This window comes from Aythya fuligula, chromosome 9 (assembly GCF_009819795.1).
Source record: "Aythya fuligula isolate bAytFul2 chromosome 9, bAytFul2.pri, whole genome shotgun sequence".
Classification (NCBI taxonomy): domain Eukaryota; kingdom Metazoa; phylum Chordata; class Aves; order Anseriformes; family Anatidae; genus Aythya; species Aythya fuligula.
Genome location: NC_045567.1, coordinates 24,212,397 through 24,230,623, shown reverse-complemented (window position 1 = coordinate 24,230,623; position 18,227 = coordinate 24,212,397). Strand labels below are relative to the sequence as shown.

The 18,227-nt window shown below is 41.3% G+C and overlaps 2 protein-coding genes across 5 annotated transcripts; one reads left to right on the top strand and one right to left on the bottom strand.

Moving 5' to 3' along the window:
* The first annotated feature begins 1,061 nt into the window (after nucleotides 1-1,061).
* Nucleotides 1,062-17,937, top strand: B3GALNT1 (beta-1,3-N-acetylgalactosaminyltransferase 1 (globoside blood group)). 4 transcript variants are annotated; one of them, XR_004253594.1, is made up of 3 exons: nucleotides 1,062-1,216; nucleotides 9,164-10,243; nucleotides 11,380-11,669. XR_004253594.1 is itself a non-coding variant. In XM_032192926.1 (2 exons), the coding sequence occupies exons 1-2, from the start codon at nucleotides 1,188-1,190 to the stop codon at nucleotides 16,198-16,200; spliced, it is 1,080 nt and encodes a 359-aa protein (XP_032048817.1). In that variant the 5' UTR covers nucleotides 1,062-1,187; the 3' UTR covers nucleotides 16,201-17,937. The 4 variants fall into 4 exon arrangements, 3 of the variants coding, with proteins under 3 accessions (XP_032048817.1, XP_032048818.1, XP_032048819.1); XM_032192926.1 differs by lacking the exons at nucleotides 9,164-10,243; nucleotides 11,380-11,669 and adding an exon at nucleotides 15,150-17,937; XM_032192927.1 differs by lacking the exons at nucleotides 1,062-1,216; nucleotides 9,164-10,243; nucleotides 11,380-11,669 and adding exons at nucleotides 11,684-11,938; nucleotides 15,150-17,937.
* ARL14 (ADP ribosylation factor like GTPase 14) lies at nucleotides 8,456-9,452 on the bottom strand. Its single transcript, XM_032192930.1, has one exon. The coding sequence runs from the start codon at nucleotides 9,449-9,451 to the stop codon at nucleotides 8,867-8,869; it is 585 nt and encodes a 194-aa protein (XP_032048821.1). The 5' UTR covers nucleotide 9,452; the 3' UTR covers nucleotides 8,456-8,866.
* Nucleotides 17,938-18,227: the final 290 nt, after the last annotated feature.

Here is an 18,227-nt window from a genome sequence, read left to right as displayed (position 1 = left end):
GATAAGGGGTAATATTTCTGTTTCAGCTTTTCTTTTGGAGGGGGGATAATGGCCACCTAATTTTCCTGAAATATGTAGAGTTTTAGTGCCTATAAGAACTGTACACCTGTCAGATCACCTAGATCAACTCTTTTCTTTTAATGTTCATTACTTCTTTTTATATTAAAATTTCCTTTTAGGTACGAACTGTAACCCAAGGCTCTTATAAATCACTACCTCCTTCATGCGAAAATTCGTTTTAAGGTTAATGGCAATTCCAATTTAGCAGCACATCATTATAATCTAATAAGCTGAGGAGTCACTATTGTCCTTTCTCCACCACCGTATTCAGAGTCCGTGAGACAGATAGGGTGGAATATTGTTGAGTTCCTGCAGGAGAATAATGCTGCTGGCACAGAGAAGGAAGCAGAGGAAGTGAAACTGCTGAGGAGTGACAAGGGACTGGGAGAATGGCAGTCTGGCAGTCCCAGATTCTGTAGTGGCCAACAGAGTATTTTTTTTTTTCAGTATTTGCAGTATTTTAGTAGACTATGAGTAATACTTGCCCACAACCTAGGAGACAGAAAACTGATGTAAAGCTGGTTGCACTCCCATCTGTTGCACAGAAGATTTTGAGGCAGACTTACCTGCCTGAGGATTTGAGTACAGAGCTGCCAGTGTACATTTTACTCTAATGGTGAAAATTGCTTAAAAAAAAAAAAAAAAAAAACAAAAAACAAGAGAGGCAAAGAAGAAGGGAAAAGGAAAACCTCACAGTAGCCAGTTAGGACGAGAAGCAAGGGTGTCTGCAGACAAATTACCTCCCGTGGGCTCCTCTACAGTGCAGCGCGTGTTCCCCCATAATACCTTTCCCCTAGAAATGAGAGAGTTTTCATTCAGATCCACTCAACCCCCTATTGATTGTTCCTGCCTTTGATGCTCTTGTTGCGGACAGGAGCACACTTTAATGAGGAGCATGTGTTGCACACTAATGGGTTGTTAAGCTTTGGCATCTATATTACCGGGTAATGCATATCGAATATTAAATGAATATTGTCTATTTCTCTCCCCCTTAGTGTAAACCAAAGACTACAACTGAGAAATGGAAAAAGGATGGGAAGACTGCGTGATTCCCACCCTGGTGACACTGCCTCCCCTGGAACCCACCCCAACAGCCGTTCAGGGCTTGTAGGTGCACAGCCGTGAGCATGATGGGACAAGATTTCTTTCTGGGGAGGTAAGTTTGGTACAGTCGGAGGGGGTAGTGGGTTGGGATGAGTGCTCTTGAAGTTACTAACATGCAGTGCCACATACCGACAGCTTAGGAGTCAAATAGTAAATGGAGTTTCTTCCAGAGTTACCTTCAATGCTCCGTAACTTTGAAAGATGTTTCAAATAAATGTCAGGCTTGTTGTTTTGTTAGCCTTAGCTCATTACATTGTAAGCTATCCATGGTTTGAAATCACTATTTCTTCTATGGAACAGATTGCAGAAGGGATTCCCATGAGATATAAACACTGTTTTTAATCCTCTCAGCATTTATATGCTGTAAATAAATCAGAACCCAGTGAAGCAAGTATGAAAAACTTAATACAATTTGCTGTATATATGAATTATATTGCTAACATGTTTAATGGACTTTTAATTACAGGAAAATATACAACATCTTTGTGCCCGCTGGGTTAGTGAGGTTGGTAATAACAAGCCCCCCAAAGCAAATGAAAAAGTATATAAAGGAAGGTCCTGTGTTACTGCTGCAAATCATCACATTCAGAGGGTCTCCCTTTCTCCAAGGGTGTTCTTTTGGCAGCTGGGTGCTAGCCTTTCCCTCGCTGGTGGTACTGTTAACTGGAGGTACTGTGGGTTGAAAATACTCCAAAATGAAGAGATGATCCAAAAAACTAAAAAGTTAAGGTCAGAGGCTATACTGCTGCGGTACCTTTCTCACATTGAGGTATTCTTTCAGTGTGTGATACTATTTGCATTTATTGGCTAAACAAGTTTATGGGAAAAGCTACAAATACTGATTTAACTATAGTTAAACTTTTGGCTTTTTTTTTTTTTTTTTTTTTAAATGAAAGATTGAAGTAGAAAAGAACAGAATAATAAGACTTGTTCATGAGATAATTGTCAAAAATAATTTCCTCAAATTAATTTATCTTTAGAGAAATCTTTTGACAAAAGTTTTTGAACATTTGAGTCTATAGAGTTTCAAGTTTAATTGGAATACTTACATATTAAGGGACAAACTGGCATTTTTTTGCATCAGATAAATATTAAAGTAAATGCATTTCTCTGTTTTGACACACTTCTTTGAGAAAACAGTAGTTTGGACATCACTCGCTGTTGTGAAGTTTCTGTTCCCCAAAGTGCTGTAGCTTTGAAACATTCATCTTAGTGTGGAAGGAAATGTGGGTATTTCCTAGAGTGCAGAAATTAGAATTTAAGAAATTGTCACCATTGGGTTGTAAATATGTCATGCCTGAAAATGTCTGATCAATGTTGTAATCGGGCACTTTGGGTTGAAAAAGTGATGTACAGATCTGTGACTTGAACATCTCAAAACAGAGAGATCTCAAGATCATGTTGTTGCCATTAGAATTTGCAATCAGTTTCATTTTTATTAACTGCAGTATGTCTTATGTGCCACAAGATGTCTCAGTGCAGAAATACTAAACTTTATACAAGTACTTTTACAATATTACTCAGTTTAGATAAGAATTTCCAGTATTTGGCTTGGGTTTCACCTAATACTCAACAGGGACTTTTTAGTAGCACATGAGAAAGAGAAGTGGATACCTATTTACCTATTAGCAGAGACAATAAATTATTATTTTAAATGGTTAATGAACAAAATGACTCATTGGAAAATCTTAATTTTAAAAAAGGAAGGGCTGAGAGTATAGCCCTGAGTGAGCAGGTGATAGCTGAGAAACATGAATGTTTTCTTACGTAGGTTATATGGAAAAACAAATTTTAACTACTATATTTCATTTCCACATTTGTTTTTAATAAGATGTTACATATTTTAATTATTCATATTCAGGATTAATATTGTTTGCAGTTGCTATAGGGAATCGACTATTTGTATAACGTTTTCTCTAAGGTGACATTATCTTTGGGGCCTAATGTTACTAAAGTCTATGAAAAAAATGTCTTTTGCATGTAATATATGTTCAGAGAGAATACTCGTGTAGTTACATGTATGAACAAAAGTAGGAATGCTTGCCTCCATTAAATGTTTATTTTAAAATAAGAAAATAAGAAAAAAATAAGAAAAAAAAATAAGAAAAGGCTTCTTAACATACTTGTTACAAGAGCAGAATGGGAAGTTTTCTCACCAATTTTTCTTTTCTCTATCCTTTTCCATTGTGTTCTTCAGCTTATCTTTTTTCACTTCCTCTCCTACTCAACTTTTTGTATACTTTCTCTGTAGAAAATTATTTCTTATTTTATTTCACCTTCTTAGATTAGGAGATAAAATAGAATAATTCAAGCTGTATTTGTATGCGCTCATGACGGTGTGCAGTGTGTATAAATAACTGATGAATACATAAGCATTTGTATTGTGAACAGCTGTATACATTTTAGGTACGTTGAACCTTTCATTGTAAAGCCTTAACAAAGGAAAAAACACATGAATTCAGTGAAAAGCCATTGCATTGTGCTGCGGATACGTGCAATGATAGTAGCCAGCGGTGGAGCCCCGGGCATGAGACCCAGCCGATAAGGAGAGTTAACATTCATTTCTCAGAGAGCCGTTTCGCTGTTTACACAATGCCTTTCCATTTCGCTTTGTATCAAAATGAAAAGAGAGATTTGAGCGTGAATCTATGACGGTCCTAAACAAAACTAGACCATTTCAGAATTATGAATCAGTCAAGAGAAGGCTGCAAGACTGGCTTTCTTTAATGATTAACGTGTATGCCTTAGATAAAGTAACTGAAAACGATTGATTAAGGCACAGTTACCCTTTAACAGCCAAGTGCAGTTGTTAGGGAGATTAGCTTTTCTTTGGATCAATGAAGTTGTTGCTGCATTCTCCAACTATATTTGCTAAAAAGGAAAGGCTCAGGTTTTAGAGCTAGATGATTTATTTAAACTCACAAAATTACGTATTTTAGCCAATGTTCCACAAGATTTGGGCTACTTGTAGCAGTAGTATATGGTCCAAAAACTCTTCTCATCAGTCAGGCACAACAAAAAGATGATCTTTGGACCAAAGAAAGCATATTCTAAGGCTAAAAGGGAATGAATGAATAAAATAAGGAGTACAAGGAAATAATAAAAAGAACAACCTCCAAAAAATATGGGCTACAGCCTTATCATAAAAGTGTAAGAGCTATTGTCAGGGTTTTTGCATACATCATGGGAAAGGAGTGCTTTAAGGAAGGACCTGGAAGAAAACAATGAAGCAATTTTGTAAACGTGCTTGGTTTATTGTTTCTAAGTACAAGGAGCAGCATGAGAGCAAGCACAAAAACGCTCGATGAAAATCTAATAAAAAGACCACAAAAACTGTCATCACCATTCTGATAGCTGCTGAAGAACAGGGAAAGTGAGAAAATATCAGCTGTGCAAAGACCTGCAAGTGTCACTGGCAAGGGGACACAGAGGAGACAGGTGAGGGGAGGTGCCTTGATGGCAGCCCAACTTAGCTCCAGATGTGGTACAATTGCATTGCAAACTGGGAACCAGTACGAGTGGTTCAAGAACATCATCACAGTTTGAATACTGTAGAAACTGAAACACAAGATAAAGCACGATTTGTTAAAATCGTATGCATTCAAAATAAGGTGTGTGTGTAATTGCTACTGGTTCATGAATTTATCATTGCAAATTTTACCTGCAGCTTGGTATGTGCTGTTTAAGTAGGGTCTCCACCCTCAAGAATTTACATCCTGAATTACAGAGACTTAAATAATCTATTGTGTGATCTGAGGAGATACATGTCCAGAATCCTTATGCCTGGAATACTTGAGCTAATTATAATTGCAAGAAGTCTAATTGTAGCAGCACAGAACTCTGCATGGGACATGCACTTTGGCAAGAAAGCCTACTTCAAGCAGTTGACTATGCATATGGTGCTTTTAAATATTGTCTTTCTACACACTAGGCTTAGAACTAATATTTGATATTTGAAAGTCTTTCCTTCGGTTGTTTCAGTTAACTTCTTAGAAACGAGGAGGAGATAGAAACAGAGGTGTTTGGAGTAACTCGGCCAGCTCTAGAAGCTTGCATTACCTGACACTGAAAAAGCCTTGTCCTGCGTTCCTTCTACATGACACTCCCCTTGGATTCTGCAGAGTATTCAGTTACTGGGAGAGTGGTCTCCCAGGCAAAGGAGGAGGGCATGTTACTATCCAAATTTGTGGTGGTTTCTTATGCTGTTCCCTGCCTTCCCTTAAAACAGCATTTAATCCTATTGGAAATATGTTCAATCATCTCCGTGACAGCTGTTCCAAAACTCAGAAAGCCCGTTGTAGTTTTATACCTCGGTCATCTTATCAATGAGTGGTCAAAAGGGCGATTCCCCATACTCTGGATTTGTTATCTTTGAAATTGTCACACCCAAACATGGCCCAGTGGATAAACTTCTCGAGAGGGGCAGGATACAACATGCCTCAGGATTCACAGCCCCTGCCCGTTGTGTTTCACAATCCATTTATTTATTCAGGGATGGTTGTTCTGTCAACAGAAACAAACAGTTACAGCCAACTTTGTGTAAGAAATAACAGCTTCAGACACGATATCCCCTTTCCAGTCCTGTTCCATTACAGGGAACATTTTATTTTTCAGCTAAGCAGTCAAAGGATCTAAAGCTCTCCATAGCAGGATGAAGCAGCGAAATGCCTTGATAACTTCCTTGCTATTGATTGCACCATGTAATGTGGGATGGGATCAGATATCAAACAATTTCCAGGCTTCCAGCAGGGACAAAACAGTGCCCTGGCGTGAGTATATGCACAAGGGCAGCAGGCACAGATGCTGCGTTCAGTGGCACGGGGGGGTCCTGCTCCCTGCCTCTGACAACTGACCTTCATTCAGCAGGAGCCCGCCTGGTCGTGGGCCAGGGCAACGTGCCACACTGGCTGCCAAGCGCACACAGCTGTGCTCTGCTCTGTATTCCTGCACAGCTCAGACAGGAGTTGCACTTCCTCTGCACCTCCCTATCCATGTCATAAAACTTTCCAAGGACCTTTACACCAAATGTGCTGGATATTCAGGGAGGTGCTTTGCTCCAGGTGCAGGAAGGAAATTTGAAACAGTGGAGTAACTATCCACTAACTCCTCATCCTAAAGAAGCCCCCAGGTACGCTCTTTACTCACACAGTAAAGGAAAAGACCAGCTAGCTCCAGGAGCAGACGAACTAATTAAGTCTGGGCTCTGTGGATTTATGTGCTCTTGTTGGCTCTCCTGCGGCTAAAATGGAACATTTATCCCACAGAGATTAGTCTCTTGTACCTTATCAGCCTTGCCTTCACCGAGGGCACCAGTGTGGTCACTTTTCTCTATCTCACTGATTTTTTAAATTAAACTCTCAGTCATGTAGTCCTTTGAGAATCCTTCTCTCTGTCCGAGCTGATTGATATTTAAGGCTTAAAAATTATTCAGAAAGGTAGGGGACTCCATGGGCAGATAAAATGGCCACGGTTTCTCTTCTTTAGCAAAGCTCATAGAAAAAAAAAAAAAACAAATTTTAAATTCTTGATATTCTGTAGAGTGAATGGAATAGAGTCCATTTCCTTCAGGGTGTAATGTATAAGATTTTCTTCAAATCAATGCGAGCATTGTTTCATCTATTTTGATAACCTGAAGAAGCAACTGTTTGCCTGAAAGCTTATTCTCTATTCTTGCTCTATCAGCTGGTCTATGTGTTGTTTCTCCATTCAGAACTTGCTTCTTGTCTAATTAGAGACCCCGGTGCACTCATTAAGTCTCTCAAGGAGTATTTCTCCCTGAGGAAGTCCTGAGGCCAGTGAACTAGACTCAGATTTATAATAGACACATGATTAGATTAAACTAGTGGGAGAATTAAATGTACCACACACATGCAAATGTTCCTAAATTTCTTGTTCTGAAACAACACATTTTTTATCACTGAACTGACGGATTTGGAAAAAGAACATTACCATTGTTGCGGACTTTTTCAAAACCTTTTTCGGGTAAGAAGATGATATTTTATATTGACCATAAATCTTCAGACCAAGCAATGACAAGTCTAAATACTTGCTCCCCTTTTAGAAACGTAGGCTCAACATGACTCAGGATTTAGCCCACAGTAATTACTGTCAGTATTAATAACAGCTTCTGTTGGGAAAGCTTCCTTTGTTCACTGTTACAGCAAATTCACCTGATGACTTCTTGGCTTTGAATAATGTATGCATGAGACAATAGGGTATGTCTGGTGCTTTTCTTGCTGCTTCACCCTTCTGTAACTTGAAATTCCTGCTTGTTTGTCAGTAAGGACTAAATGTAAACTTCTCACGTGAATTGCTCGACATGGTCATTTTGTCGCAGGAGAGAGGCACACAAGCTGACCTTTGCCACAACCTTTTTGAAGAGCCTAACTGGGAAGTTCATTCTGCCAAGGCACAGGGGGACTGAATGACTTGCTCATGGTCAAGGATGACGACAGATGTAGGGGAAAAGAGATCCAACCATCTAAGCAAACATCCTAACCAGTGGAGCATGCTACCTCTGCAGACATTGCTCACGAAGGCGAAAATAAAAGAGCTGGATTTTCTGGGACCGTATAACCAGTAATTAGATGGCCTTTTTCTCTTGCTTTTAGAAGAACAAGGTCTATTAACTTCTCTGCCTTAGCATTTAAACTTCTCATAGTTGATACCGTTCAATTAATCTTCTAGTTAACAATCCATTGTTGCTTTAATGGCATTCAGAATACTAATTCACTCCGCCGTGAACCAGTAAATCTCAACGGAAATTGCATTTAAAATTTTTCTCTCCAAACTGGAGTAGTAGAAATTGTAGTTTTGTGCCACTTCCTGTGTCAGATTTAAACAAAACTAAATTTATCAGTAACAAAATTTAAAGTGGCTTCAGTACAGGCAGGACAGGATGCACCAAGATCTGTAAAAACTGACCAAGCAGCCTGTCCCTCCATTCCTCCCCACCACCACGATCCCTGCGAGCAGTGGGACATAAATAAGCGGCGCTTTGCAGCGCTGATGCTGTGCTGACTTCCATAGCTCCGCTGCTGGCTACGGGCAGCAAAGCAGCAGTGCAGGAACAAATCCAAACATGGAAACTGGTAGCGGTGACATCAGACCCACACCTTACACACGGCAGGGATCTCACTTGTCTGTGGCCTGATGAGGAGCAGATCCTGTTCGTTAAAATCTGTTCATAGTAATTGGTTCCGGAATGGAATAATATCCAAACAAATACTTCAGTTTCTTAGGTTCTTTTATACATAACTAAGAGTTTAAACTCTAACCCAACTATATTTTTACATGAGAAACATGTCCACAGGGCACTTATTACAAAATGACATTTTATGTCATGCTTTTCTTGCTGAATGAACCACTTGGCTATTTTACTTTTTGACAAAATATTTGATGTAGATATTTCAAGAGCTGCTCATCTATTTTGTTTCCAATTGCAAAAATTCAGATGGTCAACTCTGCCTTTTTTATCATTCAACACACACTTCTAAGCTGAATAACCCCGAGTATACTACCACTAATAAAATAATACACAGTCGTATCTCAGAAATATCTGCAGGTAAAACAGTATAATTTAAACTTGTCAAAGTTCTTTATAAATACATAGTTACTTATAACAGTTCTCCAGAAAAAATACTTTAGTCTGTCCCACAAAATACTTTGAGTAATGTTCATCAAAATCTGACGACAGAAATTCTTACAGTTTTTCATTTTCCTTAAAACTTGTAGAAAACTCCTTTGATTTGATGTAGTTTTTTGCAAACACGGTTAGTCTTTGGAGAGCTTCTGACAAACCTTCTCCTGTGATTGCACAACAGGGTTGTACGTACCAATTTCTGTCACAGCAGTGCTTCTTCACGTGGAATCTCCTGGTTATTTCCTCAGCATTTAAAGCTCCAGGCAAATCCTGCTTGTTTGCTAGCACGACAACTGGTACATTTTTTATAGATTCGTTCTTTAAAATGAGTTCAAATTCTTTCTTTGATTCTTCTAGACGTTGCTTATCAGAGCTGTCCACGACATACAGGATTCCTTCTGTGTTTTCCAGGAAGTTGCACCAAAGCTGTCTCATTTTTTGTTGTCCTCCAACATCCCAAATTGTCAACGTAAAATCTCTGCCGGTTTCAATCATATCAACATTAAAGCCAATTGTTGGAATTGTTAGAAAATCTTCATTATACTTGAACTTGTACAACAGCGTAGATTTCCCAGCAGAATCAAGTCCTAACATCAGTATATTAGCTTGTTTGACTTTGCAGTGTTTGGTGCTCTGGAGGCCCATCTGCGCCGCGTTATCCTGTCTGAAGCCTTTACAGGTGGTATTTGCTGTCTTCTGGGCAGCCAAGTTTTTCAGTAAGACTTTCCCTCCTCCGCGAGATGAAGCGCGAAGAGTAAGGAAGAGGAAGTGGAAGCAGCAGCTTTGCGCTATGAAAAATAAGTAAAAGCTCTGTACAAATACACTCTGGCTTTTACCAACTTGATAATATGCAAACAGTGTTTATGATGGTGTAATATTCAGTGCCAAGCCTGTGGGTGGAACACTGAGTAATGCACCCATTGGTCACGGAGCCCAAAGGTTACAGTCTGTGAACAAGTTTGAACACTGACCCACACTTAGATGACCATCCTGCTCTAGAATTCAAGAACGCTTTTTACGTTGTAAAATTGTCTGGGGGTCCGGGGAACCACCCCCTGTCTGCCGCTGTTTCCGTGTGTGCTCAGAGAAAACTGCGTTTTTATTGCATCCATTTTGGAGAAGAAACCTGATATCAGCACAGCCAGCGAGGAGTGGAAATCTTATAGGTTTGTCAGGACTTATCGATCTGCAAAATGACGAGGTACCTGATTCATCAGTGTATCTCATCTCCCAGCAATATGCTAATCTCAAGTGGCTTCTAATGTAAGTCTACGTAGGAACATGGACTCAACCAAATCATAATAGCGTAGGAGCCTAAAATGCTGAGCACTTAAAAATGTGCTCTGCTCTGAAACTGTCTCCCTTTGACTTAGTAAGTTCCCTTCCTGCTCGTTCCTGTGTGAATTTGTCTGCTTTGATTGCGCTGCTGTAAACTCGGTGAGTTATGTTTTTATGAACACGTCTCACTGCGCCCTGCATGATGGAGACAGATAAATACAGGTCTTATGATCTGCTCATGGGTGAGATTCAGCTACCTGAAATCAGGAGTTTCTGTTAGCTTCATTGTAATCTATTCTGTTGTTTCTCGCTGATCCTACAATGAAGATTTCCTTTGAGAAAGGAATAAGAAAGGTGGAAGTAACTGAGTCTCAATCAACAGATGATTTTTTAATTTTTATTTTTATACTAACATTCTAAATAGTAGACTAAAAAAAGAAAAAATTGAAAATTTAGTCTAATATTATTTAATTCATGTTAGGTCTCCATTTTTTGACAGCTCCTAGATTTATATTGAGCTAGTCCAACGCATACCAAGTCCTTCAATATTTGTTTGCCCTTATAGCCAGATAACTAGTATTTATTAGTATCATTTGTCTTAGCTTCAGAAAGTACATAATCAGCAAATAGATGTAAAGGTCTTCTGGCCAAATGAGCTGCTGACTGATAGGGTAATCATTTTGGTAATTATGACATCGGTTGCCCCGGATATTACACATTATGTAAAAAAAAAAAAAAGTCAGTCTTGACAGACAAGTTATAAGCTGGTTTCTCTTGAAGCTAAAAGGGTTATACCAGAACTAATTGGGGGCAACAAAAGATGACAGTGACAGACTCACTCTTGTACATTTTTCATGTTTAATAACATACATAGATTATATATAGGATTTCTTTCAGGAAAAAGTATTAAACCGTGGAAGAAAGTATTGCTGTTTCTTTATAAATAATGTATATGAATTGAAAGATGGGGAGAGAGGCGACTATGCAAAACACACTGTTAGCACAGTCAAATGAATCATAATTCCCTGCAAAATAGCATGTCATTTCCATGAAAAATGGTTATCTTGATAAAGGGCAAAACCTCCCTCCTGCGTGAGCTGTGACAGCGTGGATGGATGTGTCCCTGGGTAGAGCTGTGATTTAAAGATTACTTACAGTTCTCTGCCCTGTGCGTTTCCTTCAACTGTATTCGATATTTATGGTCTCAACTGTTATTTTACTAAATCTCACCATCACTTTAAAGAAGTGATTAAACAACATCTGACTTTTTACAAGCAAACTAAATTTATTTCCAGGAGAGAACAGCTACTTCCCGAGGACTGAGCGCTTCTGCAGGTGTCAACCGTACCTCATGTCAAGCACTGCTTTGCTTCAGAGAATGGTTTGGTAACTCAGAGCCACGTCCCATGACTTGCTGTGCTCCTTAGCAGCTCGTGGGATGTGGTATGTGATGCCAGCAGGGCCACGGCCACCTGCATGTGGAGCACCGTGGCGAGGCCTCCCCGTCGGCTAGCAGGAGGGCAGCTGAGTGGCACTGCAGGTTTCATCCAGCATCCTTCATCCAGCATCCTTCATCCAGCATCCTTCATCCAGCATCCTTCATCCATCATCCGTCACCCAGCACCCAGCGCCCAGCAGGCTGCATCTGGAAGGTTCTGCGGGCAGGGCCGCGGGCTCGATCCTAATTCACTTACAGAACGAGCAGGGCTGCAAAGCGCTGCCACGCAGCCGAGTGCTGCCTCCTGGGAGGGCACAGCGCGACTCCAAAGGGCCACGGGCAGCGTCCCCACGGGCTGTGGATGCGGAGTGGCACCCGATGCGCTAATCCGGAGCGAGCCACCTCAGGACGGCGCGGTAAGCAGCGCTCTGCGTTCACCCAGGCAAACACACATCTGGGACACTGTGACAACCACCTCTGCGTTGTCCAAAGGTGTATTTGCTCTGCCGGGGCGAGGCTGTCGAGCCGCTGGGGCACGCTCGGCTGAACACCCCGGGGTCATAAAACACAGAGAGGGGGGCGGCGGGGCCGCCGGGGGGACCCCCGGCCATGGAGCCGCTGAGGCGCGGGGGCTGAGGCGGGAACGGCCGTTGGGCTGAGGCGGGAACGGCCGTTAGCCTGAGGCGGCCGCCCGGCACCGGGCTGCTCGGCTCCCTTCCCTCCCTTCCTTTTTCTTCCTTCCCTTCCCTTCCTTTCCCGTCCCTCTCCTCCATTCCACTCCCCTCCTCTCCCCGCCCCGCCCCGGCCCGGAGCTCTCCGCGGCGGCCTTGCCGTGAGGCGGCGGCCCCCTGCCCGCGGGCCCCGCCGGTGCCGCTGCTGTGCCCGCCTCAGGTCCCGCAGCTCCCCCGCAGCTGGGCGCTGAGCCCCGGACGGCTCGCAAGGTAAACGGCTCCGAGCCCCGGCTCGCAATGCAAAATACCGCATCGCTATCTGTATGACTATGAAAATGAACGTAACCGAGCGCTTTCTGCACAGCAGATTTGCTCTTAAAGGTTTCTGCCTTCGGGCCGCTACCTCCGCAAGCTCTTCACTCACTGCAAGCTGTCCTAGAACGGAAAATTAAGATTGCCCGGACAACTTGAAGCAATAGGAAGTCATTAAAAAAAATATTGAAAGTTTTTTTCACAGTACTGCTGTTTTGGATAGCCTGGTATCTTGCACAGATACCTCTATCGGTAGTAAGAACTTGAGAAGCCAAAAACTTAAAATGCATTTGCAAATGATTTCTGCAAGTTGATTAAAAAAAATATTTTGCTATATTTCTGGCATTATAACTAATAGCAGGTATTTTTAACCTTTAAATCGGTCTATTCATTGATTACTGTTATTATTAGAATTTAATTATTACAATAATTTGCTACTTTTTTTTCCTGTCAAAAATGCCCACGCTAACTAATAACCCAGCTATAACAGAGTATGAGTATCTAAAATTCCTAAGAGCATGCTCAGACTGTTTTCTGAAATTTGTTTTAAAGCAATTGGTTTCATCTGGCAGCGTAACCTCAGACATTATCGAATCTTGCCAGGAAGCTGCAAATTCACAAATGAAACCATTTCCTTGGAAGGACCAATCCTGGACATTCATTTAAGCATCTGAGCTAGGAATAGAAGTGGATTTTTCTGTCCACTGAGGGTTTTCTCTTTAATTTGCCCTTTTTTCTGCATGAGTTTGAAGCAGAGTTCTGTGCCAAACACGTTTGGAGGATGACTGGCCTGCATTGCGGATGCTCAGCACTACAGAAATGGCTGCCTGATGCTTTGGGGTGCGTGGCTTCTATCCCTGCCCATCACGAGAGCCTTGTGCGGTGCACCTGTGCTAGCTTGCAAAGAGGTCAGCGTGTCACTGGAGGAACGCGACCTTGGACGTCCAGAAGTGCTCTCTGCCATCAGCAGTGCTCCTGGCACCTGCTGGCTGCTGCCCTCTCCTTGCCATGGATTGCTGCCTGCCCGCGGGAGCCAGCAGCTCGCCTCTGGCTGCCCGTCCTCTTTTCTCCCTTGTGCAGCTGTGTGATCCGCCTGGGTGGTAGGTTGGTGTACAAAGAGAAAAGAAGTCAGCACCTTTCTTTTTTTCTTCCTGTAAAGCTGGGAAGGTAATAACCAGCTTGGAGTGCGTACAGGAAAGGGAAATGAGAGTGGTTTGGGGTTCTGATCAACTTCCCTAAGTTACTGGTAGCTTGAACAGTCCTGATGATACTTTCCTCTGCACTTACCAGACTTCAATTTTGTGTTATTTGCGTGTGTTTAATCCGTGTGGAGAAACAGGAGTGAATCAACACAAAACTTCTGAGGTTCTGTGTCTGTGTAAGGTAGGGAGAGACCATCGTCATGTTAGGAAGTCCTTAATAAAAGCCACCTCGTCACCTGCAGCTCTGTGAGGTACCCTCAGGGAAGGATCAGCTCCTGTAGCACGTAGTGGTTTGGAGGTAATACATCCCTGAGAGGTATCAGTCTCCTGTTTAAACAGCTTTTTGTATAAAATTGCTTTAGTACATTCTAAGTGGTGCATTATGCATCGTTGATGAAATGGAGTCTGGACACTTCCTGTAGGGAAGGTTTATTTCAAGTCAATTCACACAGAAATAGAAGGCAGGTGGGCTCTGGCAAATCAAATCAACCCAAATTCTAGCATTGTTTTTTTGGTAAATGCTTTGTATCAAGAAAACTCCAAGCTCTGCAGTGATCTTCGCAAAGATAAGTTAACGTATTTAATTGTGCTGAGAGGTTCAACCTTCCACTATCCGTATGGTGTCCTTGTATTTCACAGTATGGGGTAGAAATCATTTGGAAGCCTCTCGGTATGACATAGTAATTATTTTCATTTAAAGATACCTAATCCATGTTCACAGTGTATGTAATTTTAAAGAAATATGGTAAAGGTAAGCACTGCTGAATGGAGGGCACAAGAAAATTGGATTTTATTTTTAAATGTAGCTGTAGAAAGCTGTAGTGGTCTGAGCTTACAAGCTGTAGTACCTTGTCCTGGTACTGCACTTATATCTTCAGCATGGACTCCAGGCACAGCCCTGAGGTGATGGATGAATTATTTGCCCGTACTTCTTTATTCATCTGCTGTCTTGGCTGATTTGCTCCATCTCATGAAAACTAGCAGAGCCTCCCTTCTCTGAAATAAACTACACGTTTCTGAAGGCTCTGAACATCCATTTGACAAATGCTTTGTAGCCATTAGATTTTGTGGTCTGTATTCCTTCCTCCAGATTGAAATGAGTCGAAGACATTGTGCTGAGAGCTTTCGGCTTTCTTTGGGATCAAAATGTTTGATGAGTGATCTCTTGCTGAGATGTGGTTTATGTAAGGGAAATTTCCAGGGTGAAAGCTTAAGAGGCCTCAATCCATAGTGTACTCAGCAGCAGCTCAGTGTTCTGCTCATGCTCGTTTCTGGGATGCCGCGTTGATTCAGGGTGTGTGGGATGCTGCACGCGACAGCCGGACCAGTGAATCTTGGATGTGTCTTCATTATTTTATAGCACACTTTTAGCTGACAAGCTAAGAAAAAGATCCTGTTTGAGCAATAGCCTTCTGAATACAACTTTTTCATTTCTTTTTCAGTAAGAAATGTGCCTCAGAACTTGTGGTACAGATTTGGAAGGCCACTGATGTACTTCTACAAATTAGCTATTGCCTAGTTCCAGAAAGTGTCATGTACGTGGGACTGTTACAATGGGTTTTCTTGCTGCTTCTCATATTTTCAATCGTAACAATGTGGTACATCACCTTTTCTTCAAACACTGTGATTGAACATGCAAACACCATGTATTTCTATGAATATGAACCGGTTTACAAGCAACCCTACCTCTTCACGTCACGAGAACACTTGAAATGCAAAGACATAAATCCGTTTCTAGTCATCTTGGTGTCTTCAAGACCTAATGATGTGGAGTCAAGGCAGGCCATAAGGATAACATGGGGATCTCACAGCTTCTGGTGGGGACATCGGATTCTAACCCTGTTCTTACTGGGTCAGGAAACGGAAAGAGAAGACAAGTCTGCAGCACTGTCAGTAGAAGATGAAAGCATCCTGTACGGTGACATAATTAGCCAAGATTTTATGGACACTTATGACAATCTGACCTTGAAAACAATTATGGCATTCCGATGGGTGACTGAGTTCTGTCCGAATGCTAGATTCGTCATGAAGACTGATTCTGATGTCTTCATCAACACGGGTAACTTAGTAAAATTTCTTCTGAAGCTCAACTCCTCAGAAACTATTTTCACTGGTTACCCTTTTATAGGTAGCTTCGCCTACAGAGGCTTCTACAAGAAAACGTACATCTCGTACGATGAATATCCTTTCAGTTTTTATCCGCCGTACTGCAGTGGCATGGGTTATATATTGGACGGAAACCTGGCGCTGAGGGTTTATGAAATGATGAATCATATCAGACCTATTAAATTTGAGGATGTTTATGTTGGAATTTGCTTAAATATACTCAAGGTGAACATCTTCATTCCAGAAGAAGAACGGTTCTTTCTTTATAAAATTAATTTTGATATCTGTAAGTATAGGCATTTGATTGCAGTACATGGCATTAAGCCTAGTGAAATGATCCAGTTTTGGCAGGATTTGTCATCCAACACTTCAGTTACTTGCCTTTGATTCTGTATAAATGTACATGAGCTTAAACCTGTACCATCTTAAACTTTGAATTGTACTGCAGAAGTGTTCAACTAACGCACAGGGCCACATGAAACAAAAGCACGGTTGTTGAGCTGACTTTGGCTGAAGGACAACTGTGCTGCTGGGGGAAAGCTGCGATGGCAGCATTTCCTGGGATGTTCTCATATTCTTAAGTGAAAATATCAGGAATTCGCAAAGCACTTTTCCATGTATACATGTATATCCTATGCATGCAGGATACTTTGGAGTATGCCGTCCTGTCCTGGAGTATGCTTCTGCACGCTGTATGCTGTAACCATGGGATTTCTGCCTGAATCTCCTGGAGATTATAAAATGTTACAGGAGTTATGTTTATGCCAAGAAACTAGCTTGGAAGATGCTTCTCAGGGTACTGCCTAACTTGATTTCTTTTGTTGTTTTTGTGACTGCATCATCCTTTGCTGCCTTCAGGTACTTGTTCTCTGCCCAGCACGAAACTCGGAGCTACCTTCGTACTGACACAGAAACCCCTCTGTAATCGTTCCGAGTGTCCCAGGGCTCTGGATTTGTGGGGTGTGCAGAAGCCAAGGGGAAGTTCTGAAAAGGGGATGCACTCTGTGTGCACGTGTATGTGTATTTATATACATGTAAACCAGAACTGGTTTGGTGCCTTACAAGGAGCATTAGTAACGTTCACAGACCAGTAGAGGGCTGGCCCCAGAATACTCCATGTGCAGTGTGGGCCCGAGGCATCCCTCACGCAGTGATATCATCAGGTACCGCATGTATCCATACACGTCTGTGTGTGCTGATGCATCCCGAGGGTTCCTGGCACCACACTTCACATCCATTCAAAACTTTATATCCATTTCAGAAATAGTCTTCGTGCTTCAAGTATTAAAGTGAAAGAAGTACGAGGTTCTGGGCTTCTAACGTAAAGAAGACAAAGCGTACTGTGTCTGTAAAGATGGGTATTCTAATCACTTTATTCATAGCGGCAAGACCAAGGTTTCAGTAGTTTACACTTCTAATAGACAACGATACAGAATTTGCAATTACATTAACATAATTATTCTAGACACATCTACTACACAGCGGAGACTATAGTTACATCCTGTACATCTAGAATGACAGAGCACTGCCACTTTATTTGTACTATAGCTAACGTGTTATGATATATTTACATTTGGCTGTCTTTCAGATAGTCTCTTAGAGACAAATTAGAAGAGGTACAGAAGCCTCTGGTACCAAGACTGAGGTTTCACCAATGTTTTTGTTATGCTGTGGTTACGGTCAGTATTGAATTCTGCTGTCTTCTCCATAACTACATAGTTTTATGACGGAAGTATAGGACTTTTTTAATATATATAAAAATGATGTATTGGGGAAAATACTGCCTAGACAAGTATTTCAGATTTCAGTGTTCTAAGAACGTATGGGTCAAAGCTTTTCAAAAATACATTTTTTTTTTGTTAAACCAAATAGCTAAAGATACTGCATTGCATAACCGAGGAAAGAATGCTGTTGTAGCTCCCGAAACAGAGATAAAACTACAGCTATTCCTGTTGTTTTAGGATCTGTTATTTGATTGTTGTAGAACTGTGGTCAGATCCTGAGAGCTCTGTGAGAAATGGTTAACTTGCTCTTTGATTGTTTATACCTCTAAATAAAACAAAGCCATTGGTTTTTTAAGCCTGCCATGTAAAATGTTTAGAAATAAATTATTTGTCACAAGAACACTGATACTACAGCATAGTTTGTATTGCTTTTTCAAAAAAATGTGGTTATGAAAGACTATGAAATCTTTAGCAACTGGGTAGATAAAGCAGACAGTGCTCCTGGTGAGAGAATAAAAAGGAGTACCCGGGGTAAATGGCTGTGCAGTGCTGCAGTAAAAATGTGACCGTCACCAAGCAAGGTAGTTTCATATTTGCACCCCAGAATGATAATGCTGATTATAGATTACAAGGCTTTTGCTTTCACAAATGCAGCTTTATATACACCGTGAGCTGTTTATGCCACCTGAA

Bases quoted from the DNA above. Each gene is read 5' to 3' on its own strand.
- B3GALNT1 (XM_032192926.1), top strand. From the start codon at position 1,188: ATGATGGGACAAGATTTCTTTCTGGGGAG. The intron at 1,217-15,149 runs GTAAGTTTGGTA...TTTCTTTTTCAG, and splicing joins CAAGATTTCTTTCTGGGGAG to TAAGAAATGTGCCTCAGAAC.
- ARL14 (XM_032192930.1), bottom strand. From the start codon at position 9,451: ATGGGCCTCCAGAGCACCAAACACTGCAAAGTCAAACAAGCTAATATA.